Source organism: Nycticebus coucang, chromosome 10, assembly GCF_027406575.1.
Source record: "Nycticebus coucang isolate mNycCou1 chromosome 10, mNycCou1.pri, whole genome shotgun sequence".
In the NCBI taxonomy this organism is placed as follows: domain Eukaryota; kingdom Metazoa; phylum Chordata; class Mammalia; order Primates; family Lorisidae; genus Nycticebus; species Nycticebus coucang.
The window spans coordinates 119,975,643-120,003,422 of record NC_069789.1 but is presented as its reverse complement, the minus strand read 5'-3'; the positions used below and the strand labels follow the sequence as shown (position 1 = coordinate 120,003,422).

Sequence of the window (27,780 nt, the reverse complement as noted above, 5' to 3'; positions counted from 1 at the left end):
GGGGTGGGGTATCGTGGGGTGGGGGGGTGGGAGCAGAGGATCAGAGCTTTCTTTTTCTTAAGTGCAATAAATCTATCAGGGAGCTGGGGCGGACAGCAACTGGGGTTCTGGGGACCCTGCTGCTCAGGCCATTTGAGGCTACGCCCTGAGAGGCACTACAACCTAAGGGTGGGTGGGAGCGTGGGGGTGAGGGGGTGGGCAGAGGGCTAGGGTAGACCCACTCCTGTTGGTGCAACTCTGTTCACACCTTTTCTAATAAACCAGAGCTGGGATCACCATCTGCCTGTTCTCTGCTTTGTACTGATCCTGGGTGTCCCCAGCAGGGAGGGCAGTGGGCAGCAGGCTGGGCAGGTAGAGCTGCTTCCCCCCGCCCCCAGCCTCCTGTGCGTCTGGGGTCTCACCCACTAGGCCACAGACAGCCCTGTTAACACCCACCCTTTCTTCAGATCAGCCTCAAGTAGTTCACAGCTCAGGTCTGGGTTGTCAGGGTGCTGGATGTGGCATACAGGGTCAGAGGTGTTTCTTTTGCCACAGCTCAAGGAGAGCAGATCCCAGCCTGTCCCCTCCAGCCCCAGGAGCCTGTCTAGGCAGCCTATTTCCCTTCCCCAGCACAGCACGTGTCTGGGTGCAGTGGGGGCACTGATGAGCATCTCTCAGAGATCTGTTTCTCCGTTGAGAATGAGACAACCAGCTAATGGGAAAGGCCTGGGCCACCTACCCCCTTCTTTCCTGTGTGGGTGGCCAATGTGGATGGAGGTGCTGTGGCAAGGTCATGAAAAACACAGCTGCCCTTCAGAACCCCCATGTCATTCAACTCCTGCACAAACCCAGAAGTCCTCTCCCCTGTTGGTTTGCCTTATAGTCACTTGCACAAGTGTCCTAATTGCTCTGTAGGACAACCATAGTTGAGACTCTCTGTGGGCAAGTAGCCCAGGGAAACTGTACAGCACAGCCAGTTGTAACACCCTTTCCATCCCTTAGGGGGGGAGGGAGACAACTGTGCAGTCAACCTGTCATTCCTGAATCCAAGCTCTGGGCAGCAGCGGCCTACCATTGCTGACTGTGGCCCTGTGGGAGGAGCCTGCTGTCCAGGATCCAGCTAGCTGGGTGAGACTGTGGAGCGTGAGGCATTTGCCTCAGAGTGCTGAGAAACTGTAGTCCTTCACCTGGCTGGAATCTGTCAGTCGAGACCCCCAGAGAGCTTAGTGGGCCTTTGGTTATTTTAGCTTTTTGCCATGAAGTTCAGCATTATCTTAGTGGGGACAGCTGTGTCGGGTGCTCACCCAGCCCCGTCCCTCTGCTTCCACCTCAGGCAGGGATTGGATCATAGGGGATTCAGCTTGTCTGCCCCTCTTGTAGTTCCTGTAATGGGCTGGGGTTCTGCATTGGTAGCTGCTGTGAAACCCTTGCCCGTGCCCTTGCATGTAGTGAATTCAACCAGGGGAGAAAATGGACCTTTCCAATGGTTAGGGGTTGAATTGTGTCACCAACAAGAAAAGGTATGTTTGGGCGGCACCTGTGGCTCAGTCGGTAAGGTGCCGGCCCCATATACCGAGGGTGGCGGGTTCAAACCCAGCCCCAGCTGAACTGCAACAAAAAAATAGCCGGGCGTTGTGGCGGGCGCCTGTAGTCCCAGCTACTCGGGAGGCTGAGGCAAGAGAATCGCTTAAGCCCAGGAGTTGGAGGTTGCTGTGAGCTGTGTGAGGCCACGGCACTCTACCGAGGGCCATAAAGTGAGACTCTGTCTCTACAAAAAAAAAAAAAAAAAAAAAGAAAAGGTATGTTTGGGCTGGGTGCAGTGACCCACACTTGTAATCCCAATACTCTGGGAAGCAGAGGCAGGAGGATTATCTGAGCTCAGGAGTTCAAGACCAACCTGAGCAAGAGTGACACCCCATCTTTACTAAAAGTAGGAGTTTGAGATTGCTGCGAGCTATAATGATGCCATTGCACTCTGTCCAGGGTGACAGAGTGAGACTGTGTCTCAAAAACAAAATAAAATTGACATGGACAATTCTGAGAAAAAAATAAAAATCAAGTGGTTAGGGTGCCAACCACATACAGCGGGCCTGGCAGGTTCAAACCCAGCCTGGGGCCTGCTAAACAACGACAACTACAAAAAAAAATAGCTGTGTTGTGCAGGCACCCATAGTCCCAGCTACTTGGGAGGCTGAAGCAAGAGGATCACTTAAGCCCGAGAGTTTGAGGTTGCCGTGAGCTATGATGCCATGGCACTCTACTGAGGGCAAATGAGACTCTATCTCCAAAAAAAAAAAAAAATCATGTCCTAACCTCCAGTACCTTAGAAAGTGACCTTATTTAGAAATAGGATCTTAGCCCAAGAGTTTGAGGTTGCTGTGATCTGTGATGCCTCTGCACTCTACTGAGGGCGACATAGTGAGACTCTGTCTCAAAAAAAGAAAAAAAAAATAGGATCTTTACAAAGATAAGTTAAAAGGAGGTAATTAGTATGGGTCCTAACCCAGTATGACTGGTGACCAGGTATGAAGGGGAACTTGGGGGCAGTGTTGTGGCTCAGTGACTAGGGCACCAGCCAAACTGCAACAAAAAAAATAGCTGGGCATTGTGGCAGGGACCTGTGGTCCCAGATACTCGGGAGGCTGAGGCAAGAGAATCACCTAAGCCCAGGAGTTGGAGGTTGCTGTGAGCTGTAATGCCACAGCACTCTACCAAGGGCGACAAAATAAGACTCTGTCTCTAAAAATAAAGGGGGGGAGGGTGCTGGCCCCATATGCCGGAGGTGGCGGTTCAAACCCAGCCCCAGCCAAAAGCTGCAAAAAAAAAAAAAAAGTTGGGGGGGGACTTGGACACACAGGGAGACCTCTGAATACAAAGGACTGGAGAGGTGCATCTACAAACCACAGAATGCCTGGGGTGACCAGTGACACCTAGAACCTGGGAAGAGGCAAGGAAGGATTCCCCCTTGATGTTGGACTTAACCTCCAGAACCATGAGACAACACATCTGTTCTGAGCCACCCAGTCTGTTGATTTTGCTGTAGCAGCCTCAGGAAAGGCACACACCAGCTCTGAAGTGCTCCTGCTTCTCTTTCAGGAGTTCTGGATTGATGGAGGCAGAGGGGAGCCCCTTTGCCAAGTATTCCATTTCCCTTCAGTCTCCCAAGTATCACCCAAGCATGTCAGGTTTTGGTAGCCTTTGCTGAAGACACAAGGGGTCTATTACTTAGCTCGACACTGTACCAAATTTTAAAGCTCTCGATGCCCTAACACAGATGTTTATTGTCACATGTGGGTGTTCACAGTGACAGGCAGCTGTTTTGAGTGATTCGTGGACCCAGGCCCCTTTTAAGCTCCTGTGGATTTGTCACCCCCCAGGACCTCAGGAGCCCCTGCACCCAGCAGCAGGCAGATGAAGCAGGAGAGTGGAGAAGGCACATCTACTTCTTAACTCACTGCCAGGGTGGGGAAGGGGAAGGAATCTCTCATGCTCCCTTGTTGGTGAAAACTAGTCCTGTGATCTCCCCTGGGGGCAGTTTCCCAGAAAAGCTCCACACCTGAGAGGAAAGCATGCACCGTGGTGGGCAGCACGCTATCCCAGCCACCGCAGCCACTCTGACTTGCTGTTTTTGTTTGCACACTCTTCCCAAAACTCTAGTTTTAGAGGCACATGGTCGGAGTCATAGCTCACTGTAACCCTGAACTCCTGGGCTCAAGCAAGCCATCCTCTTGCCCCAGTTTCCCAAAGTGCTGGGATTATACATACCACGTGGCAGGAGCTTCTTACTGGGATGTGGGGATCCTCAGTCCTCCCCTTCAGCCAAGTCTACGCATTAGTGTCTGTCTCTTATAGCACCCCACTCCTGGTACTAGGAGTAAAAATTTATTTTCAGCCTGAACGGTAGGTGGTAAGAAATAAACCCAAGTGAAACTGGCTTAAGGGAGGCAAAAGGGAAGAGAAATATATTGGCCCCAACAGCACATTTACAGAGACACTGACCAGTGTCATGAGACCCCACATTTCTCCCTCTGGTGGCTTCGTTCTTGGGCAGCTCTCCCCGACTGTTAGGAAACATCTCCTGGCAGGTCCAGGCTTATCACCCCTGCTTAGCCATGCCAAGGGTGAAAACCAGTACCTCTGCCCAGATAGTTCCAGGGAAAATCACAGGGGGCTCCCACCAACTTGTGTCTACTTGCAACATAATTACTGACCAGGAGAGTTGAAGGCTGGTTTTGGCCACACATGGATGCTGTGCCTAGACTTGGAGCTAAGAAATGTCAGCCCCATGGCCCCAGACGCCCGTGACCTGAAAGGTGGGTGCCTTTGCAGAGCTCTTGGGTCCTTCCAAGTTATCCCATCTGCCCTCAGGGCTCTCGCTCAGAAGTCACACCCTTGACCTCTAGTCCCGGGGTGTGTTGGGAAGGCTCATGGCCTTCGCCTGTGCCTCCACACACTAGATCCATGCACCCCGCAAGCCTATGTACCTAAATATTTGACCAATGGGGAACTGTGCAACACCAAGGTGCAACAACCCCATCCGAGGTCTCTGTCCCAGTGTTGGACAGGAAAGGTGATAAGTCACATGGGCAGGTCCACCTCCAGCCCTAGTAAGACCCCTCCTGCCTGGCTCTGGCTCAGACCCTATGTGTCCCCCAAGTGCCTCTGTTCAACTTCCCTGTCTTCATCAAGAGGCTGACCGGGGGTTTCAGTGTCAGTGACCAAACAGTGGTCCTTGGGTAGGCCTGGAGTAACCCCTAAAGCAGGCACCTTATAGATGGTTACTTGTCTAGGGGCGGCAGTGCCACCCACCCCAACTGGTTAAGGTGCCAATGATGCCTAATTAATCCATTATGCTGAGGGCAGAGCCACCCTGAGGCACACAGCCGTCTATCGAGGCCACCAGGGACACCACCCTTGGAAATGCCAACTCCTGCCCTGTTCACAGAGGGGCAGGCTAGGGCGTGAGGACTAGGACCGGGATCCCCTGAGGACTGGGTGCTCCCTGTTGCCTGAGTCAACCTGGCCCTTCCACCCTTCATATCCTCTGCCTCTGAAGCCTCGCCCACCACCTCCATGGCCCCACCTGCCATGGGGATGGCAGCTGAGGCAGCCAGCACAGCTCAGGCCCGGCTCCCTGAGGAGGAAGTAGGCTGCAGGACAGAGCAGACCTAGTCCCTAGACCCCACTAAGCCAAGGAGACCCAGGACATAAAGACAAACCAGGGCTTTCTACTCCTTCATTTACTGCACTTGAACCCTGACCTCCTTGCTAGTTAGGGGCCTGTTTCCAGACAATGACATCACATACTGCCCTATTGCTAAGGCAACTGCCCATGACTTCCTCACAGGTTCAGCCCTCATTCGGACCCTGGATGGATCCTAGACCCAGTCCGGCCCCTTCCGCCCGCGAGTGGGCAGGTGAAGTCCCGCATTCCAGGCCCACCCAGCCTGAATTTTCTGGATGGAAGTGTGCTCAGGCCGCTGGCTTTGGCTTGCCCCCACGGGCCCTGTCCCAGGGTTGGTGGGCTTCGCTGGCATGTCCTGCCGCATGGCCTGGCCAGGGCGCCCGGGAGGCTCCCACAGCGGCTCCGTTGGCGGCGTGGAGGGCGTTGTGGGTAGGAGACTTGGGCGGGCTCTGCGGCTTGAGCGCGCTGACGGCTCGGATGAGGCCCATGCGGCGGCGGATGGAGTGGTCCAGGTTGACCGTGCAGCTCAGCAGGCTCTGCGCCTCGGCCACGGTGAAGGGGAAGTCAGCGCCCAGGAAGCGCTGGAAAAGCTCGGGGTCACCGTCCAGATCGAGCACATTCCGCAACGCCTTGGTCATGGTGTGTAGCTCACTGCTGTTGTCGCGGAATACGTCCCAGAGGCGCACGCGGCCCTCGGGCGCGCCCCCGGCCTGCTGCCGGTCCTCCAGGCACTGAAGCGTCCAGCTGAGGCGGCACGGCCACTGGTTGGCGAGCACGACCCAAGCCACGGCCTGGCGCGGCGTGGGGCCCTCGAAGTCACCCTGCTGCTGCTGTAGTAGGCGCACGGTGATGGGCACGGTGTTGACGATGCGCCGCATGGACACCACGTTATCGGGCACGTACTCGTACAGGCAGTCGCGCTCGTCGTGCAGGCAGAAGAGCGCCTGCTGGATGCGGCGCGCCGCCTCGGCGTCGATGTGGCCCTGCGGCGTGGACGCAGTCCCCGCCGGTGTCTTCACCGCCAGGAGTTGCGCGCCCTCGCCACCCCCACTCCCGCTAGCCGGCGACAGCAGCTTTCCGGTGATCTCGCGGTACAGCAGGTCGTCGCGGCTCTGCACAGCATCGTGCAGGAACTGCAGCTTGGTGCGGCGGCCCATGACCGGCACGGAGAAGGGCAGCGTGACGGTGCGGTTGAGGAAGAGGTAGCCATTGTCCGCCGTCCCCTTCATGTTGCCGGCGTTCTCGAGGCACGCGGCCAAGATGCTGGGGTCTACCACCAGGATGAAGATAAAGGGAGCGTGGCTGTCGGATAGCAGGGTGTTGATGGCATTGAGCACGCCCACCACGCGCTCCGGGTAGCACGTATCCAGCCCCGTGACCTCGAGCACCACGCGCAGGCGGCGGCGCTGGTAGATCTCCAGGAAGCACAGGAAGTCGGTGAGCAGCTCCACCTCCTTCTTCACCTCGCACATGAAGCCCAGCTGGCTACCAAACTTCTCGCGTGACACCAGACGCTCGATCTTCTTACGCTGGCTCACGAACAGGTGCTTGCACACTGAGTACACAGCCATGAGCAGCCCCGATCCCGAAAGCGTGGTGGCCGCGCCTCCGAACACCTTGAGCAGGCTGCCGCTCGCGCCCCCGTGGCCTGGCGCGTGGCCGCCCAGGGACAGGTAGAGCAGGCCCACACCTAGGGCGAGCGCCACCAGCAGCCCCAACAGCCCCAGGCACACGCGGCACCGGCAGTGCCACTCGCGCTGGCAGCAGCCCTGTGTGGTGACCGGCTTTTTGCCCATCACCGAGTACACGCTGAAAGGCAAAGCACCATAGTGATGGCGGATGCCCTCGCACAACGTGGTCACCAGCCCGGCCCACAGCTTGTCGGTGCCCGCATACTGCCAGGCGCTGAAGCGGATGAAGAGAAACTTCACATTCTTGCGCCGCAGGTGCACTTCGGTGATGATCGGCTGCAGGAACACCAGGTACCACAGCAGCCGCGGGACGCTCCAGCCGTTCACTGGCCGCGGCCTCCACTGCACACGTTGCAGCTCCTCGGTCTCACGCTGCACCGCCTCTTGCTGCATCAGCGCTGTGGGGGCGGGGAGGGGGTTAATAACGTGGACAGCGGAGGAGGGGGTGGGGTGCTCCCAGGGAAACCCCTGGCACTGAACAGAGAACTAAGACTTAAGAAGGTGAGCCCCAGCCAGCTCTCCCCCCTGCACCTCTACAGAGCTGGGAGCAGGTGCAAAAGGCCCGGCATGGAGAGGCCTGGAGTCGGGCTTGGACTGGAAGCTACCTAAGGACAAAGCTGGGGGTCAAGAATGGGTAGAGTCTGGCGGCACCTGTGGCTCAAAGGAGTAGGTTGCCGGCTCCATATACCGGAGGTGGCGGGTTCAAACCCAGCCCCAGCCAAAAACTGAAAAAAAAAAAAAAAAAAAAAAAAGAATGGGTAGTCTTCAGAGGAGAGAGGATGGGATGAGGCAAAAAGGGACACGAGGAAGAGCCAGGACTGGGCAAGGGGCAGGAGGCAGGTCCAGAGGCCTGAGGTAGAGTAGGGTAGGCTCTAAGGGAGGTGGGGCGGGTCTAGGGATGAGTGAATGAGAGAAGCCAAGAGGAATGGCAGGCAGCAGGAGACAAGCTTGCTCTGATTTTCTGGGCTTACTGCTCCTTCTCCAGGGAACGCTTCCTGCAAGGGCCCTCGGTTCTTCCCACTCTGGGTGGTCACTGTCTTAAGGACAACTGTGTCACCCCTGTGTGGATGGTGAGCCCCAGGAGGCAGGATGCTGGTTGTCTTGGTCACTGCTGTGTCCCCTGAGCATCCAGGAGGTGCTGGGGGAATGCTGGGAGAACAGAGCATGAGAAATCAGGGCAGGATCCATCTCTGAGCACAGTGAGTGAATGGGAGCGTCTAAGTCAGCCAGCACAGAGCAGGACTCCCCCATAATGCTGTCTCTTTTTTCCTTATATCCTAATCGCTTCTCTTGCCAGGAGTCTGTTCATTCCTCTGTGGCAACACAGGGGCAGGACAGGGACTCATTTAGCAGGTGCTCAGGAATGAAAGGCTGTTGGCCTCTACCAGGGCTGGGCACGCAGAGGAAGACAGTGGCCCCTGCCCCTCCAGCCACACTTCAGAGCCACGGTCTGAGCTCCAGCTGGGTGAACCAGGTCAGAGCAGCTGGGAAGGGTTTTAGCTCATGTTTTCAATCAACACCTGTCTGTTAGGTGACTGATGAGTGCCCACCACAGGACCAGGGCTGAGGAGAAGTGGGTGTTCAGGGGGTTCAGAGCCCATCAGGGTGTGGTAGGAGCCTGCATCCTCAGTGGGGAACTTGGGCTCTCTCCCTAGGGTGCTGGGGAGCATGGAAGGCTCTGAGCAAGGGAGGGTCAGGACCAGATATGTATTTCAGAAGAATTCCTTGGAGTAGATTTGGGTAGGGGGACAATGGAAGGAAGCGAGACTTACTGGTGGCCAGGAGGCCAGTGGAGCAGAAACAAGGGGCAGAGGGGGACACAGGGAAGGACCTGGGTACTGCTAAGTTTGGGGTGCTTGGGTTGGAGCAGGCTGGCTTCAGGGCAAGGGGGTCTGAGGGAAGCCTGGAGCTGGGTAGAGACCAGAGGCTCTGCTCCATTTCTCTTCCTCCTTAAGTCCCCTCTTCCCCTAAACCTTCAACACACACAGGTCCTCACCAGTGATCTTGTCCAGCATCATGTGCAGGCGGCAGCCAAAGGGGGCATAGAAACCCACAGTCACGGGGACAGGCACGTGGCAGAGAGTCTTTGCTAGGCAGCTGCAGTAGACATCATCCTCTGTCAGTATGTCTAGAGGTTGAGGTGGGGAAACTGAATCAGTGAAGCTGCCAGGCACCTACTTCCTCCCGTCTGTCCTCCACAGCCCCTGCCTTCAGCTTCTCCCTGCACAAGCATCCCCTCCCTGGTCCCTGCGAAGTGACTCAGGTCAAACCCTGTAACAGAGGTTTCTGGGGCCCTCAGCAGCCTCCACCGCCAGGGCTAGATCTGCCTCTTTGGAGCCTACAGAAGGATCTAACCTGACCTGCCAAGCTGAGGCTGGAAGGCTGGACACTTCCCAGCCCCAGACCTATGGGAATTTGGCTGCCTTGGCTCTAGATCACCAGGCTTGGCCACCAACCTGTGATCCTCCCCAGAAAGATCCCAAGGGCCTTTCCTGGAACAGGAGTCCCTTGGTACTAAGATACTACTCAATTTCTGCCTACTCTGCTAGGCTGCCACCACCATGGCGGGACCCTGAGGGCCACAGCTCCTCTCAGCTTCCTGCCCATCCATTACCTGACCTCTGTTCCTCACCATGACCTCATGCCCACAAGTCACTAAATCCCACCACAGCCCAGGCTCAGGAGAGAGGTGCACAGATCCAACTTCCAGTCATAGCCCCACCATTCTCTGCCAGAGAGGCCTCTGAGACAGAGGCCTCTGCAAGGCTCCATGCTTTCCTTGGAAGAGGTGGGTGGGAGAGACGCCAAGGAGCAGGGATGCCAAAGGGTCTGGCCAGTGCCAGGCCCTCAGCCAATGCTGTTGTCTTGAATGGCCATTTAGGGCCATGTGGGGCCCTGGGCACCATGCATAAGCTCTACAATGTCCACTCTGCAGGAGGCAGAGGGCAGGTCCACTTTTTGGACCTGAAATTATGCTGCCAGAAAGGTAGGATTCAGTAATGGGGAGTGCCAGGCTGGCCTCATGGTGCAGCCTACTTTCAGAAAGACCTGGTCGCCTGCAGGCAATAGGCCATGCCTGGTGGCAGAGCCACAAAGGCAGACAGAAGACTCAGGACCGGTTGTCTGAAGTGGTGGGCAGATGGATCTCATTCCAGACTTTGTTTCTCTGCACGTGAAATGAGCATCATGGGCGGGGGCTCCAATGACAAGATCCTGTCCCTGTTGTTCCACTTTCAAACCAGACCTAGAAACCAGCTGTGTGTCCCCACCTCCATTGCACATGACCCTGGTCAAGCTGCCAGCACCTCTCACCTGGACTCCTGCCTGCTCACTGAGCCACCTGCTTCCACCCTCCCTCTGCACCCTGTTCTCCTGGTAGGCCCTGAGTCAGCTCATGTTCCTTCTCCACTCAGAACTGACTATGGCTCCTACCTCACTTGGGAAAAGCCAAAGTGATGGCCTTCTTCCTGTCCCTGGAACATGCCACCTTAGACTTTGCATTTGATGACCCTGCTGAGCTGTCTTTGCTCAAATGCCGCCATCATGAGGCCAGGCCTGATGACCCTGTTTAATCTGCATACCCTGACACACCTCATCACCTCTCCCTCCCTTATAGTCCCCCAATGTGGTTGTCATCGGTGGCACACTTCTTATTTAATTTGTTTTCTCCCACCTGCCCCTGCCCCCAGCAGAATGTGAGCTCCATGGAGACAGAGCTCTGAGCTGGCCCTGCCCCCTGTTGTGCTCCATGAACAATGCCTGACACACACATGGGCGTTCAGGACCTAGTCACGGAATGAATGAATGAATGAACGAGTGGGGGGTCACTCCCAGCACTGACTATCCTCTGCTTCCCAGCTGCTATCTCTTGCTGCAGCTTCACACTTGGTCTATCTCCCCCACAACCAGAGCTGGCCAGCAAGCTGGTATGCACCACTGCCGCCTGCCCACGTCCCTTGTGGCTTGCTGGGCCTGGGGAAGGAGGACTGGGAAGAGAGAAAGCAGCCCCGGGGTGCTGGCAGAGGGAGTGGGAGAGGCAGGCCCTTGCAGCCCAGCCCAGGACAGAGACATTGTGGACAGGCCTGGCCTGGAAGCCAGCAGGTGAAGCAGAGGCAACCGGCCTGGGACCCAGCATCGGGGTGAGTGCCCTCCTGGACAGGAACCAGAGTGTGGGATGATGGGTCAGGACCAAGGCACTAGCCAGGAAGCAGGATGCCCAGGCGGGAAACAAGGCAGCAGGAGCCAGGCATGGAGCCCATTGAGGAGGGCTGGGTAAGCACCGGAGCCGTAGGAGGTGAAGGAGCCGCAGGCTGCTGGAGCAGGCAGGGGCCGGACATCTGTGGGCTCGCTGGGCTCCAGGAGGGCGCCGGCTGCTGAGGGCAGGGCTGGGCCTCTGCTGGCCATGACAGGTGCCACGGTGGGTGAGGTGGTGGGTGTGGGGAGTGGCTGGGGGGCGCTGGCTGGTCCCCGGGGGGCAGGCAGCCCGTTCTGGGCACCCTCAGTAGGGCAGAGCCGCTGCCGCAGGGGACTGGGAGGTGGGAGCTGAGGCTGCCGCCGCTGCTGGACAGGGGGCTGGGGACCCCAACGCCAGCTGCCACTTGCCCCCTGTTGGCAGTGGTAAGCCAGCTGCCAGCGTGACTTGGGAGGTGACTGACAGGGCCTGTGGACTCGAGGGGCCGCTGCGTCATGGCGCCACTGATGACAGTATCCTAGAAGGAAGGAAGTGGGGGGTAACTGGACTTGGTCCATGACCCCTGAGTGGCACCAGCATGTGTATAAGTGGAGCTTGGGGCCGAAGCATTCTTGGGAACCTCCGAGGCCCCAAAGAAGTCACATGGACGGTGAGGAGAAAGATGAGAGGAGGCAGGATCTGTGCACAGGAAGGAGGAGGAGGAAAGAGGGGCAGGATTTCAGCTGGGAAAGGGGGATGGCGAGAGTGTGCTGCCTGAGGTCAGCTGTCCCTGGTGGGGTCCCCTAGTGCAGGGTAGTTGGCTGGGAGGAATCCAATGGGAGCTGGCCTCGTTGATCAGAGGAGACCAGAGTGATGGGTGGTGGCCATAGAGAGGGGATAGGCCAGGGATTGGGAAGGGGACCCTCGGCCCTGGGCTCAAGCCAAGCTGACTGGAAGGGTGCTGACCAGGGAGGCTCAGGCACCTGCCTGGCCCTCAGGAGTCTGAATCAGCCTTAATGGGAGGTAATTGCCCCCTCCCCACCCTGAGCAGGAGCACCTGTTGTCACCACCAGAAACTCAACCCCCCATCTCATTCAGACAGTGTGGGGCTCCCTCTTTGCTCCCCACTCCCATAGCATTGTGGCCTCCCAGACTGGGTAGGGGGGCGGATCTGTCCCCACACTGGGGGAAGGGCCAGGCCAGGTGGACGACCCTGCTTCCATCTCCAGCCCTTCCAGCTCCTCCCTTTGATTGCACCCAGGTTATGCTCCCCCAGCCCCAGCCCCAGCCCTACTGTGCACATGCCTCTGTGGGGTGTGCTAGTGGCTTTTCTCTCCTGGTGACAGTGATCCTCCTTTTGAGCTTCCATCCAGAAGGCTTCCTCCCAGGTCTTTCAGCCTGCCATGACCCACCCCAAAATTGAACTCTTACCTTTTTGGTGCCCCAACTCTGGGTCCAAGAAGTTGCACTCAGTGGGAGTCTGGGCACCCTTGGTGAAGTGGACATTGTAGTGCTTGTACATAGCAGCAGGGCAGCGGGGTTTGAGGGACCTGCTCCTGGGGCAGGAGAGGGAGGCCAGGCTCAGTCGCCTGCCCCCTTGGGCAGACACAGCAGAACTGAGGCCAGGGTCTTTGCCCTGCCCCAGGACAGCTTGGATAGGCGAGAGGTTTGATCCCAGATGTTGGTTGGGTTCTTGGGTCACCTTCCTGGGGTAGGTGCCTGTTAGGGTACAGTGGGGAAGAGGGTGTCAGGATAGAGGAAGGGTGGTTAATTTAGGGTTGGATGGTCGGGTATTTGGGAGCCTCTGGGTTTCCGATGAGCTAGGACATTGGGGAGTGCTGAGCAAATGTGAGAAATGGGAAGTTGGGAAATGGGGGAGCTGGAGTAGCAGCTGAGTGACACTAGGGGGCACTAAGATGGGGGCACTCTGGGGGTGGGAGGCTGATGTGGCTTAAAGGGATACAAAACCAGTGAGGTGAATTGGGGAGCAGCCAGGAATATGGGGTGACTGAAATTTCAGAGCTGGGTATATTGGAGGGGCAATGAGGGATGTAGGGAAGGGAGTTCTGGGGGAGCAATGAAATCGCAGTGATCTAATTTGGGGAGAGACTCAGCAAACCCGGACGAGATGGGGTGTACAGGGTTTTATCCATGAAGAACTGAGCAGGATAGGGGAAGGATGCTGTAGAGGGAGAGGGATGGGGGAGTCCAAGGGGTAGAAGGAATTGGGGTGGTGAGGACTGGGTGCCCACCCACCACCCCTCCTCCCCAGTCCCAGGTCCCTGGTACCTGATAGTGGCCTTGCGGCCCCAGCTCCCTGCCCCGCCACTGAGCTCCCGTGCCAGCCCTGCCGGACCAAAACGTCAGTGCAGGCCCAGACGAGGGAGGCCTGGGCTGAGCTGCCTGCCAGACTGGTTTGCCCACCTGTCCCCGCCCCTTCCTCAGCACGCCCCAGCCTGGTGCTGTCTGCTCTCGAGGACTGAAAGATGGAGATGGGGCCCACGGTGCTGCCTGCAGATCCTCACACACAGCACTGCATGGGGTCTGTCAGGCTGGCCCCCAGCCCTTCAGCTAGGGGTGGGGAAGGACACTGGGACCAGGAGGGACATAGTCCAGAGCTCAGATGCCAGCTCCCCCAGGTGTGTTACCTTGGGCAAGTGATTTCACTTCTCTGAGCCTCAGCTTCCTCATTGCTGAGTGGCCGGCGTTGGCGTGTGCCTCTCATGGTCAGGAGGAACTAGGTGGAAGTCCACTTAGCTCAAGCCTGGCACTCAGCAAGGCAGCAGCTGACCCACTTACCTGGTGTTGCTCTAGCCACCTCTCATAGAAAGATGATGACAGCACACATGCTCCCTTTCTTCCCCACCATGGCCCAGTGGGGAGGGTATGATGCCCACTCAACAGATGAGGAAAAGGAGGCCCAGAGACATGAAGTCCCTCACCCTGGGGCACATGGGCAGAGTGGAGATTTGAAAGCTGGCAGCGGCTGGTGCCCCAGGCTCTGCCCCTGCCAACAGGGCAGGCACTAGGTGCAAGTCCCCTTGCAGATGCCCCTTAAGAGGTAAGGGCTAGTGGGGCTCAGAGAGAGGGGCATGATGTGCCACGGAGGCCCTCCCCTCCCAGGGCCTGGCTCCCAACACTGGCGTGTGGGGTAAACAGGCACATCCCCGAGAGCTGGGCATAGGGGAGGTGACCATGATACAGTGCCTAGGATGAGGCGACATGGAACAAGACAAAGGGACCACCCAGCCTGCAGGTGCCCCTCCAGGGCTTCTGCCCAGTGACCAAACACTGCCTCCAACGGTTGAGGGCCAGCTTTCTTCCTCTTGGGACAGGTTCTGTCTCTCCTCCCACCATCCTTCAAATCTCCCCAAGCACCGGGTCCCTCAGGGAGGCAGGGTGGTGTGTCTAAGCATGGAGTGAGTCTGCAGTGAACCTCCACGCCAATCCCACTCCCCCTGCAGAGCAGGCTATGTAGCCGAGTAACTTCCATCCACTCAGGAAACCTGCTCAGGCTCCTGAGTGCCAGGCTCTGTGCTGGGCAATGCCAGCACCTGGAGAAGGGATCCAGATGGACCCGGGAAGTGTGTCCCAAAGTAACAACTCAAAACTTTTACTAGGATGAGCCTGTCCAAGGCTGCCTGAGGGGCAAGGAGGTCATTCAGCAGAGGCCAGGTAGCTGCAAGACACAGCAGGGGCACAGCAGCATAGGTGGCAGGCGATAAGGCGTGTGCACCAGTCTACAGAGGTGGAGACGCCCCCTCTGCTGGGAGTTTTATAAGCAACGGGCCCTTCCTCATTGCATTTGGGTCTTACCCCAGCCTTGGTTTATAGCTCTGAGGCCAGGGTACTTACCTTCATGGGGCAGCAGTGGCAGAGCCCAGGCACAAGTCCAGGTGTGTGACACCCCAGATGCTGTAAGTGCAGACAAGGGAGGAGGTGGCAGAGGGAGGAGGTGGCAGGGTGAAGGCAGAAAAGCCAGTACTGCCCAAGGACAGGCAGCTAGGCCATAGTGCCGGGCAGGATGGATTCACGTTTGCCAGGTACATGAAGTGTGTCTGCCGCATGTTGGGGGGTGGAGGGAGAGAAGAGGATGTCTGTCCCCGCTGTCTGTGTTCAGCCCTGGCAGCCCCAGCTGGCCCCTGCCTGTACTCTGCATGCCCAGCCCTGCTCCCGAGGGATAGGCTGGGTTCTGTGTACCCCGCTGGGCAGGGGGCAGCCTCAGACTTGTTGACACAGCGGAGACAGTGAGGCTGCTATGGGGGCCACCCTCCCCCTGCCAGGTGTAGAGGAAGGGAGGTGGCAAACTCAAGGACTCATGCCACAGCTGGGAGTGGAAGGGGCCCATGAGGGTGAGAGAGCTGCAGGGGGACTATGACATTCGCTCCTTAGATGACCTCCTTCGCATCTTATTCCACACAGAGAACCTTTATTGCCTCCTGTGATGCTCCCACCTCCCTTTGACACCCACTTCTTGAGCATGTGTGACTCCAGAGCCTGGCAGCCCCAGCACCAGCCCCAAAGGCAGCAGCTGGGGGGCCTTGGGCCAAGGCGTATGCTGTCCCCTGGTGTGGGGGGTGTGAGGGATAAGGCAGCTGTGAGGCTCGACTGGCAGCAGCCTGGGGCGCCTCAGGATTTCTGGATCACCACCTGGAACTTACCTGGAAGAGAAGGACCGGCTTTAGCTTGAGGCCGTGGCCTGGGGGAGAGGTAGAAGGCACCCAGACATCTTGGAGATATTCGTGCTGCCCTCCACTGACAGCCTGGGTGGCCTGGGCTGGGCCTCAGTTTCCTTATGGCTAAAGGGGTTGGTGTTCCCGCCCACCTGGCTTGCGTCTCAGGGCTGTGTAATAACTAGAGGCACAGAAACCATTTGTGGAGGCATGGGGAGGGGCCGGCCTGCTGGGGCCCCAGGTCCCCCCTGAGCGAGCCTGGGGAACCCAGAGTGAGGGCGGGGGAGGTGGTTTGGCTGCAGGCTTTTGGGGGAGGTGGCTGCCCCCAGCTGGAATGGGGCTCCAACTTGTCTAGCAGGACACCCCATCAGGCAGGCTGCAGCACCATGTGGCCTGGGTGTCTCCAGCCCCCACCAAAGCATCAGCTAGGATGACCTCTATGTGTCCCCCTGGGCTCTCATGCTGGGCAGACATGCTATAAATCTCTAGTTTTCTCCTTAGGGATGGCACCCCTCAAGAAAGCAGCCAGGGCTACAGTACAAATGGGCCTGCACTGCTGTCTGGCCCTCAAGTCCTCATCTGTAAAATGGGGCATGGCAGCTTGGGCCTGCCTTCCTGGCACCCACGCAGGAGCAGGGAGAGAGAGCTCTGGAGCCCCTAGCACATTCAAAGATGAGAAGAATCCGCCCTTCCCCGTGACTCACAGGCAGGCAGGGTTGCCACGGAGGAGGTGACCAAGCTCTCGAAGCCTAAGGTACGGAGGGTGCCTTGCAGGAGGCCGCAGGTGAAGGCCAGGAACTGGGGCAGGGGACACAGACCATTGTGGGGAGAGAGGGAAGGCCAGCACCCAGGGCTTGGGCCTGGGGGAAGGCTTCACTGGGGGAGCTGGTATCCAGGGGAAGGGAGTGTAGGTGAGGTGCCCCCACCCCATACCTTGGGTGCCTCCTCCAGATACTGTGGGCCCAAGGCCATCCGGATGAAGAGAGGGAAGTTGTTGTCCTGAAGGACATAGGTCCCCTGGGGGCAAAGGAGAGGCTAGTGGGGGCTGGGTTCATACATTGGCAGTGAGGGCAAGGGAAGGCAGAATCCAGCAGCAGCCCCATTGTGCTGAGATCTAGAAGGACTCCTGCCTCAAAACCACCACTGGGGAAGGCCCTGAGGCTTCCCCGCTTGAGGTTGGCACAGCGGAGGGGGAGTGCTGGTCCTGCCCTCTGGCCACAAGACTTCCTGGTGAAAAGTCCCTGCCACCAGGGTCATGGTGAGAAACTGGACTTGGCCCCTGGAGTGGTTCTGCAGGAGCTCCAGTCAGCTGGAGACAAGTGGTGTCACTAGAGGCAGTTGCTGCCACCAGCAGCCTTCTGCCCACACAGGGACTCAGTCTTGGCAGAAGTAGCCTCTCTGCAGCCTCTTAGCTTCCCTCAGAGGACTGGACAGAGAACTTGAGAGGGGCTACGGCTGCCGAAGAGAACCTGGTTTCCTGTCTCCCACTTTGGGCGGGTCCCTAACAGGTGGGCAGCAACTTTCCTGCAGGGCTCGGCCCTCCCTGGTTTCAACTTCTGTGGGGTGGCGAGAGAACAGGGAGAGGCACCAGGCACACCCACCTGGTGGTTGGTGCAGAGGCCATCTATCTGCTTTTGGAACACGGAAACCCACAGGTCTTTGCACAGGAACTTGAGGACATCCAGTTCCTCCCTGAGGACCAATGTCTCCTGGGGCAGCCTGGAAGGGCAGGGGCAGACACTAGGGCCAGGTTGATGCCACCAAGCTGGGCCTGGGATGGGGTGTGTGTGGTGGGCCTTGGAGTGAGGAAGAGGGCAGAGGGCTGATTCCTGCATCCCTGCCCCTGCCAGCCCAGGTTTGGGGAAAGCCGGAGGAGCAGGTCTCACCTCTCACCCAGAGCCTGGCCCACGCGGAAGCCTATGCCCTCCAGGATGGAGAGGCTCCTCTTTTGTCCCTAGGAGATCAGGGAAGACAGGCTCAGCTAGGAACCTCTGCAAGGGAGTCCCAAGACCTACTTGGTGGTGTCTGTCAGTTCAGGAGTGAGAAGCCCTGGGCATGAAGGCGGGGGGCTCCTGCACAGGGCTGGGCCTTCAGAGAGCTCCCCAGCCTCCTCCGCAGGCCAAACAGGATGTCCAACACCCATCATTGGCCCCAGGACTGGCTTCCCTTTGCCCCAGCAGCAATGGCCCTGTCCCCTTGCTTGTCAACTCTCCTATCGGGAACTGCAAGCACCTTCAGTGTGATCCCTTCCATTGCCCTTTGAGGTAGGCACTGTAACCACCTGAGAGCCTCCAGGTGATCTGCCCAAGGGTCTATGGTGAGTGGGCTGGCTGGGCCTCAGGGAGGGGGGTTTGGAAGTCAGCTATGAGCATCAGGCCTTATGATGCTGGCCAAGATCTCTGGGAGGGACACATAGGGACTTGGGGAAGGCAGGCAAGGGTCCACAGTGGGAGGGACTGTGCTGGCACTGCCAGGCACCACAGCGGGATGGCAGGAAGGCTGCACTTGGCACCTGTCCACATGCCTGTGTGTGGGCAGCTTGGCTGGAGGAGAGGAAGTTTGTAGATTCTTTTACTTGAATTACCTGGAATAAGCTGGGGAAGGGGAGGTCCAGAATGGGGACAACCAGGATGCTTGTGGTACCATACTCCTCCTGGGAGAAAGCCCAGCAGATCAGAAGCAGGGAACCCTGGAGTGGGGGAGCTTGCCTTCCCACTGGCTCCTCTCAGGAGCTGCAGTCACCAGGCCTGAGCCCCTCCCACTCCTTCCTCTCTGTCCCTAGACCACCACCTCCCTGAGGAGTGGCCACTGCAGTCTTCTTTCCTCCAAGCTCACATGAGCAATGGAAGCCATCTGAATGGCAGATGGGAATTCTCCATTCCACTCCTGCTCCAGAGAGGGTGTCCCACCCCCGCAGTGGGCTTCATGCAGACTCCCTAGCTCCTGCCACCCTCCACCGCCCTGTCTTCTGCCCCTGCAACACTTGCTGCCCGTGGCCAGGAAGGTTCAGGCTTCTGGGCCTTTCCACTCACTGCTCCCTCTGCCAACTCCTGGGACCCTTCCTTGTCTCCCTCTGAGGGATGGGGTCCTCCACCCCAGCCCTGGCTACTCTGTGCTGTCAGTGGTTGAGGACACAGCCCTGTGAGGGTGGGAACCCAGGCTGACCAATTCACGTTGGCCCTCAACAGGCAACACAGGGCTTGGCGCACGGGAGGTGCTTGGTGAAGAGATGCTGACCAAAGTGAAGATTCGAGGATCGAGGACGCAGGTCCTCACTTAGGGTCATCATGGCAACTTTAAAAGGCCAGGAAATGAAACCAATTTTGGCCACAGACTAATTGATATAAACCAGAGTGAAGTTTCTATGGCATATTTCTGGTCACAAAAACTTTACCAAACTTCTAAATAAAGACCAAACAGTGCTGATACTAAACATTGAAATACATGTGCACTATACATACAGTTAAGAAAAATGAATAAAAGTCAGATGATTATTCACCTACCTATTCCAGTTCAGGGTTGTGGGTGGACAGAGCCTGTCCATGCAGCTCAGGGGGGCCAGGTGGGAAGCTGACCCTGGGCAGGACACTGTCCCATCATGAGGCACACTCACGCCCACTCACTCACATGGGGCCCCACAGCCATGCCGACTCACTGAAGGGCACACTTCTGGGATGTGGGAGGACACTGGAGCAGGGGGAGTGAACCTGTGCATACTGCACAGACAGCAGCCCCGGGAACTGATTTTTCTCATGAACATTTGAGGACTTGCTGTATACTGTGTCAAGTGCTTTCTGTAAACTCTCTGGTTTAAACTCAACTGCATTTCACACCTGGAAACAGGCTCAGGGTTAAGGACCCAGGGGTGTTCACACCTGAGATGGAGGTGGCAGGATGACACCCACCACTGCTGTGAGCATCATGGAGGTTACAAGGGCTGAGGCCCACTGGCAGTGGGTGCTGGGAATGGGGGTCTGAGAGAGGCTACCCACATTGCAAACCAGGGTGCCCCTCTCCTCTGCCTGGCCCCCTCGTCAGGTCTCACCCGCTGGGTAACAACACGGCTTCCTGTCAGACCGCACTGGCCCACTGTGTATCTGGTATCACCATCTGCCTTCCTCAGCACAGCAGGGCTGGCCATACAGGAAGGGCTCAGGGGAGGGTCTGATGACTAAGGATGTTTAGGAGATGAGTGTGGAGCGTGTGTGTGGGGGGTGGATTAGCCACCATCCTCCCAATGGCACGGGTCTCTGCCATGGGTTCCTCACAGCAGAACTGTCCATGGCTTGAGTGAAGGGCTCTCGAGCCACTACCTGGGTCCAGATCTGCACCTACACTTACCAGGTATAGCACCTGGGAAGGAGGGGATAACAGTCCATGCTTTAGTCTCCTTGTGCATAAAAAAAGGAAAATGTTCACAGCAGGGAACCCCTGCAAGCCTCATGAGGGCAGGGGCTGGTCAATGTAAGCCAAGCACTTTGGGCCAGGCTCAGGAAGCCTTGCCACCATCGTCCTTCACACACCCTGTGTCTGCCAAATGAGGAGACAGCCTGGGTGATGAGGGATGACACCCTTGGCTGCAAGGAAAACCCCAGGTGGAAGCTCTGCTCTGGGGGCACATACCCCAGCACCTGGCACAGCCCGGAGTGGGCAAGCCCTTGTTATCTAGAGCTGCCATTCCCCTGTCACCTCCCTTCTCAAGGACACCTCCTAGAGGCAGGGCCCAGGCTGTGCTCTGCTGGAATGCATCTGCGTCCCTGCTCATGAGGACACTCTGCTGTCCCTTATTCATTCCACAAACATTTCCTGGATGTCCACCAGAGGTCATCTCCTATACCTGGTGGGGGTGACAGGTGCCCAGAGGATGCCAAGTGACAACCTGATAGGAGTGCTGTGACACTGAATGCAAGAGGACCCAGGTAGCACCCACCAGGGAAAACCCAACTCCCAGAAATGCAGCCCTCTTAGTGAAGTTTAAGCCACAAGGGTGGGCTAGAGAGAAGTGGGGGGCGGGAGACGGGGGTGGCGACCCTGGAGACCAGCATTCTTCCCTGTAGGCAAGAGCGGCCAACCCAAGGCCAGCATAACACATGCTGCCTTAATGCCAGACCGTGAACCACAGACACAGTCCTCTTCCTGTTAGAGGTAGCAAGGACTAAGGATGCAAAGGGTGGTTTCACAACAGTTAACAGCCAAGAGGGAGAAAAGTGGTGCCGGAGGGCCTGGGGCATGCTCCCCAGAAAGCCCATCTGCACCAACTCTGGAGGAGGAGGAGGAGCTATGTAGCAGGAGGCAGGGGCCCGGGAAGGCACCCCAAGACTAGGTGGCAGCCAGGGACAGTGGCCTCAAAGGCTCAGACCATGAGCATGGAAGAAAGTCTGGGAAGGCTTTCCAGCAAGATTAAGTTTTCCTTCCATGAACTTCAGACTGCCTGGGTTTGAATCCCGGCTCTACCACTTAAAGGATGTGTGTGGGGGGGGGTGGAAAGGATGCGTGACCTTGAGGAGTTCCCTAACTGCCCTGTGCCTCTGTTTCCACATGAGTGTGATGGGGCTAACAGCAGTCTCTGTTCACAGTGGTGGTGTGACTGGCATGTGGCAGCAGCTCAATACACTGTTGAGACCTGTTGGCCCCATTGTAGCCAGCCTTCCAGAGGGGCCAACTGGATATCTGCTGAACTGAAAAGTCTGGGAGTGGCAGGGCTGTGGGGAATAATGGCAGAAGGGAGGGAAAGAGGAAGCGGGTTGGGCAGGGTTGGGCAGGGCAGAGGATGAGCAAGAGACAGGGCAGAAAGGGCGGAGGAGGAAGGGAGAAGCAGCTCCCACCTGCCTGTCTCCTCATCACAGCCTATCTCCCCAACAGACAGATGTCCCTGCAAAAGCTTTTCAGAGATTAGGGGTTTATCTTTCTTAAAAACAGAAGGACGGCCAGACAGGAACATGCCCATTCATATGAATCTGTCACAGCCTGGCCCAGAGTCAGTGCATGTCTGGGACTCACCCCATTGCTGCCTCCTGTGTTGATTTACACAACAACCAGGGAAACAAATAGTGCAAGGAAGAGAGGGGAACCCTAGAGAAGCCTTATAGTGTCGGTACTAATGGCATCCTCCAAACAGGAAGGAACAATCAGATACAAAGGAAAGTTCCTGGAAATGAACTATATGGTGGCCAGAATAAACACTTTTTAACAAGGGAGCTGAATAATAGACGAATCTGTAAGACAGATAACATCCCCCAGCTTGGTGAGAAAACAAAACAAAACATGAAGTTAAAAAAAAAAGAAACAGAAGTTGTAAGATGCACAGAAATGATCTAGAAAGTCACACAGACATCTAAGTGCCCACAGGATACCTAAGGAACAATGGAGAAGATAATAGAAGAGATAAGAGAAAAATGTCCTGAACTAAAGGAAGATTCACATATTTGGAGAGAAAAGGCCACAGAGCTCCAAGGAGGATGCACAGCCCACCAAACCCCGGCCCCCCCCCCCACACACACATCCTGAGAAGTTTGAGACGATGGAGAACATTCTGGACTGAAGCAGGAGGTACTCAGTGGGGGCCATGAGCAGGGCTCTTCCTGTCTTTTACACCTGCCCCCTAGATTGTTTCTGAGCCTCCTAGGCAGAGGCTCACTCTGTTTAATTTCCTGGGGGTGGGGGTGGGGGCGGCTCAGGGAAGGAGCAATCGTAGTTCCTCCCATAAGAAAAGCATGGAGAGACCAGGCATGGTGGCTCATGTCTATAATCCTAGCATTTTGGGAGGCTGAGGTGGGTAGACTGACTGAGTTCAGTCTGAGACTAGCCTGACCAAGAGCAAGACTCCGATCTTTGAAAACTAGCCAGGCACTGTGGCAGGTGTCTGTAGTCCCACCTACTTGGGAGGCTGAGGCAAAAGAATCACTTAAGCCCAAGAGTTTGAGCTTGCTGTGAGCTGTGACACCACAGCCCTCAATCGAGGGTGACATAATGAGACTCTGTCTCAAAAAATAAAAATAAATAGATGGGATCTTGCTTTGTCACTTAGACTATAGTACAGTGGCCTAATCATAGCTCATTATAACCTGGAACTCCTGATATCAAGGGATTCTCCTGCCTCATCCTGATAAGGTACTGAAACTACAGGCACACAAGGCAACTTGTAAATTTTTTTGTAGAGACAGGGTCTCACCATGTTGCTTAGGCTGTTCTCAAACTCCTGGCTTCAAGCATTCTCCTTCCTCAGCCTCCCACTGGGATCACAGGTGTTAGCTACCACACCAGGGCACACACCTCAGTTTATAAACTCTTCTACGGCTCTCACGGCTCCCATACAGAGCCACAGTTTCCAGCCAGCTCCGGCTTCCCTGCCTTGGGTGCACAGCACCGTACGGCAGCCCCAGGTCTCCTTTGCCAGACACAGCTGCTCCATCCACCCAATGCCCCCCCAAAGCGGCTGACTATGCCTACTCTCTGGGCTGTGGGGGATCAAGGCCTGGGCTGGCAGAGCTGTTCTTGGTCCTCCTGCCAGGGTCTCCCCACAGTGGATGATAGCACCAGAGGAATTTACTCAAAGGCTACCCTTATCTTCAAAGCTCCTGAAGGAGGGACACCGCACCTCTTTCTCCAAAGGCTTTTCCTGCTTTGAAAACAGTTCCTTTGGGCGGCGCCTGTGGCTCAGTCGGTAAGGCACTGACCCCATATACTGAGGGTGGCGGGTTCAAACCTGGCCCTGGCCAAACTGCAACCAAAAAATAGCTGGGCGTTGTGGTGGGCGCCTGTAGTCCCAGCTACTCGGGAGGCTGAGGCAAGAGAATTGCTTAAGCCCAGGAACTAGAGGTTGCTGTGAGCTGTGTGAGGCCACGGCACTCTACCGAGGGCCATAAAGTGAGACTCTGTCTCTACAAAAAAATAAAAATAAAAAAAAAAAAAAAAAAAGAAAATATTTGGGCGGCGCCTGTGGCTCAAGGAGTAGGGCGCCAGTCCCATATGCTGGAGGTGGTGGGTTCAAACCCAGCCCCGGCCAAAAAAAAAAAAAAAGATTTCTTGAGGCAGCACCTGTGGCTCAAAGGAGTAGGCGCTGGCCCCATGTACTGGAGGTGGCAGGTTCAAACCCAGCCCCAGCCAAAAAGAAAACAGTTCCTTTGTCCTCCCGGCCTCTCTGGCCAGCCTTCCACTGAACAACCTGTGACCCATTTGAGCTAGTGTAGTAACCACCATACCAAGCAGGGGATAGAGATTGCAAAAGTCAGACACTCTGAAGCCACAGATACTGGTGGTGTAGGGACAGAGATGTAGGAGCCACCATCCTTGTCCTCCAGGAGCTTTGGAGTTGGTGGGAGACGGGCAGACCTGGTGCTACCCACAGGCTCTGGAGCCAGATGCCTGAATTCTAATTTTCCCTATGATTGTCACTATGTGGCCACAGGAAAGGCCCTTCTTTTCTCAAATTGCAGTCCCTCCTCTATAAAACAGGACAATAACATCCACCTCAGAGGCCTATCCTGAAGAGTAAATCAGACAAAATATTGTTCTGGGGACCCAGTAAATACCCAAGAAACAAGAGGCCTGCATTTGGTTCAGAAGGATGCTTGCTACACCAAAGAGAAGGAACAGAGAGAGGTGGAGGGGGCCGGGAACTAAAGAGAAAGGCCCAGGTCATATCCCAACTGATTCCATCAGAATCTCTGGTATAGGACCTCAGCATGAGAAGCCCCAGTGGCAACTGGATAGGGCACCCCTGCCCAAAAGTCCCAGGCACATCCATATGCTCTGAAATCCCTGTGGTGAGCAAGGCTGAGTAAGCCAGTCTTTCCCACACTTGCTTGACCACAGAAACCCATTAAAATCCTCCTGGAGAGTGCCAGGGAAAACACACTGGGAAAAGCAAGCAAGATTCTGCGGCGGGCACAGGCTTTGGAGGCAAGAGGCCTGGTTACATTCCCCACTCTGCCCTTTGAGGGCAAGGAACTCTCTCCATCAAAGCCTCACCTACAAAGCAGGGAGGATCATGCCAACCTCTCTGAGTTGTTAGGAGGATCAAATGAAATGAACAGTGTGAAGCCATGAGAACAAACAGGAAATGCTCATATGTGATAGCAACTATTATAGGTATAATACTTGAGGAATCCCAGTTCCACCCTCACCCAACCTCCACAGCATAGGATCTGTATTCACTTCCTCAACAGATCCATGCTGAGGACCCACTAGGTGCTGGAGTATACAGGTGGTGATTAACACATACCTCAGAGCAGCCCATATGCAGCACACAGTCTGGCAGGGAAGACAGATATAAATCAAAAGATCATACTGATACATCCTTATTGATTGTGATGAAGGCTACCAAGGAAAAACTGGAGAAGGGGGCTGTAACAATGTCTAAAGGAGACCCAAACTCGACTAGGGGTCAGGGAAGACTTCCCTGAGGAAGTGACATTTGACCCAACATCTGAAGGATCAAACGGTGCCAACGTGAGTGAAGACAAGTGAAATGAGTTGAATCGAAAGAAGAGAGAACAGATTCATTTCAGAGGGACAAAGAAGAGGGTTCTTGGACAAGGGTAGGGGAAGGGGATGATATACATGTTGACAGCAGAATGGGCAGGGCTTTTGGAGGGCTGGAGGTGAGGGAGAAAACTCCTGGGTTTCTGGTTTGAGAGCCAGGAATCATGGGGTGCTGAAACACTGCTACTCCTTCCCAAGTCAAGGCCAATGCACCTGCCTCTACCATGCTTTATCTTCCTCCTAGCAGCTATACAATGTACCAGAAACTACTCAATTATTTTACTAGTCTGTCTCCCTTCACTGTAACAAAGGTCCAGAAGGGCAAGGATTTTTGTATGGTTCACCAAGTAATCCCTAGACCCTACAGGAGGGCCTGGCCCTTTGTAGTCTTAGTAAGTTTGTTGAATGAATGAATGAATGAAAGAACGCAGAAGAAACAACAGTCCCTGACTCACAGTGGTTTAACTTACTAGAAACTGTATTTTGAGTACCCATAACCATCCTGTTTTTCACTTTTTAGTACTAGTAGTCAATAAACTACATGGGATATTCAACACTTAATTCTAAAATAGGCATGTTGGATGATTTTGCTCAAATGTAGGTTAATATAAGTGTTCCAAGCAGGTTTAAGGCAGGCTAGGCTATGATGTTCACTAGGTTAGGTGCATTAGTGTATTAAATGCATTTTTGACTTATGCTATTACAACTTACATCACCACATTTTAAGTCTAGAAGCATCTGTACATCGAGATGATAACAAGAACACCCTCCCTAGGGCTCCTAATTTGGGAAGGAAACCTGAGCCAATTAAAATGCCTTGCATATAGATGACAACAATAGTCATAGGAAAAAAAAAAACATGACCACAGTACCCATTTATTAAGCATCTACTCCCTGGAATTCCCCACACTCCTTCTTAGTAAAAGATTTATTTTTTTAGAGACAGTTTCACTTTGTCGCCCTCAGTAAAGTGCTGTGGTGTCACAGCTCACAGCAACCTCCAACTCTTGGGCTTAGGGCGATTCTCTTGCCTCGGCCTCCCAAGTAGCTGGGACTATAGGCACCTGCCACAATGCCCTGCTATTTTTTTTTTTTTTTTTTTTTTAATTTGGCCGGGGCTGGGTTTGAACCCGCCACCTCCGGCATATGGGACCGGCGCCCTACCCGCTGAGCCACAGGCGCCGCCCATGCCCTGCTATTTTTTTTGATGCAGTTTGGCCGGGGCTGGGTTTGAACCTGCCACCCTCAGTTTATGGGGCCAGTGCCCTACTCACGGAGCCACAGGTGGAGCCCCTAATAAAAGATTTTATAACAGGAGTTCCTCTGTTTTGAGGGCTATGTGCTATACACTGTACTATACTAAGTGCTTTAAAGTTTTTGTTTTGTTTTGTTTTTTGTGGTTTTTGGCCAGGGCTGGGTTTGAACCCACCACCTCCAGCATATGGGGCCGGTGCCCTACTCCTTGAGCCACAGGCGCCGCCCAAGTGCTTTAAAGTTTTAACTCATTTAATTTCTTCATAAGGACCAAGTTCTAAAATACCAAACATGCTCCCACCTTAGGGATTTGCACTACTGTTCTCTCTTCCTGGTGTGCCCTTCACCCTACTTATCTATGGGACTTGTTGCTCCTTCTCTTTGGCAGAATGGCTTTTCCCCATCATCGACTACCCTATCCCTCTTTTTTCCCTGACTCTACAAGTTTTCTTTATAGAACGTCTCATTAGCTGATAGCATATTTCAACTTAAGTGTCTGACTCTCCTCCCAAATGTAAGCTTTAGGAGGACACGGATTTTGTCCGTCTTAGAACAGGGCCTGGAATACAATAGATACTCATTAAGTAAGTGTCGAATGAATAAATGTTCCGCCCTGAGGCTTATGTACCTGTTACGATGTTCATTTTACAAAAGAGGAAACTGAGGCACACAACGATTTAAGCAATTGGGTCGTACACCTAGTGAGTGGTGGAAGCGACTCCTCAGTACACGTCCAATAATAGATTATAATTACTAACCGCTTACTCATGCCTTGAGCTAGGTGCTTTACCCTGAGTCATCTAGCTCAATTCTAGAACCCGCGAGCCCAGAACTGTAGCGACCCCCACATTACAGAGGAGGAAGCCAGAGCCAGAAGGTCGCCTAGCGAGGTACAGGCGGGACTGGGGTTCGAACCCGGGCGACAGACATGCTCTCTGCTTTCCCTGAGGCCTTCCTCTTGCGGCCCCTGCCTCCTCCCCCCGGGTCCCGGCGCTCACCCCCGGACCGGGGTCGGGGTCGGGATAGCTAGTCCCCAGTTCCGCCACCATCTCCGCGTGCAGGAACTCGAACAGCGTAGCATCCGCCATGCGCCGGCCTCACGCACCTAAACACCGCTTCCTATTCTCATTGGCCAGGTTGGGCAAGCCCCGTCTCTGTGTCTGTGCATGAGCCCGCCTACTCCTGCTTCTTTGGGTGTTTGAGACTAACCCCGCCTTCCCTCTCCGAGCTCACGCGGTGTGCGCATGAGCACTGGAGACTTGTGGTGGGAGGGGGGAAGGCCTACTCCACCTTTCATTGGCTACACGTGACAGCATCTTCCGCCCTCACCTCTGTTACCGCCCT

At 55.6% G+C, this 27,780-nt stretch overlaps 1 protein-coding gene across 7 annotated transcripts; it reads right to left on the bottom strand.

Annotated features, from left to right (window-relative positions):
- Positions 1–3,878: 3,878 nt before the first annotated feature.
- On the bottom strand, positions 3,879–27,608 carry NKPD1 (NTPase KAP family P-loop domain containing 1). Of its 7 annotated transcripts, none has more exons than XM_053604253.1 (10): positions 27,435–27,608; positions 17,586–17,653; positions 17,301–17,439; positions 16,633–16,716; positions 14,882–14,941; positions 13,316–13,373; positions 12,458–12,745; positions 11,136–11,564; positions 8,852–8,983; positions 3,879–7,253 (listed from the first exon to the last, which is right to left on the bottom strand). In XM_053604253.1, the coding sequence occupies exons 1-10, from the start codon at positions 27,522–27,524 to the stop codon at positions 5,452–5,454; spliced, it is 3,150 nt and encodes a 1,049-aa protein (XP_053460228.1). In that variant the 5' UTR covers positions 27,525–27,608; the 3' UTR covers positions 3,879–5,451. The 7 variants fall into 7 exon arrangements, with proteins under 7 accessions (XP_053460228.1, XP_053460230.1, XP_053460231.1 ...); XM_053604255.1 differs by having other exon boundaries at positions 17,301–17,418; XM_053604256.1 differs by lacking the exon at positions 11,136–11,564.
- Between the last annotated feature and the right edge of the window lie 172 nt (positions 27,609–27,780).

Excerpts from the sequence above, each read along its gene's own strand:
- NKPD1 (XM_053604253.1), bottom strand. The coding sequence starts at position 27,524 with ATGGCGGATGCTACGCTGTTCGAGTTCCTGCACGCGGAGATGGTGGCG. Across the intron at positions 17,440-17,585 it reads GGCCAGGCTCTGGGTGAGAG|TGTCTGCCCCTGCCCTTCCA; the intron begins GTGAGACCTGCT and ends ACCTGGCCCTAG. Across the intron at positions 14,942-16,632 it reads ATCTGGAGGAGGCACCCAAG|CATCTGGGGTGTCACACACC; the intron begins GTATGGGGTGGG and ends CTGCACTTACAG.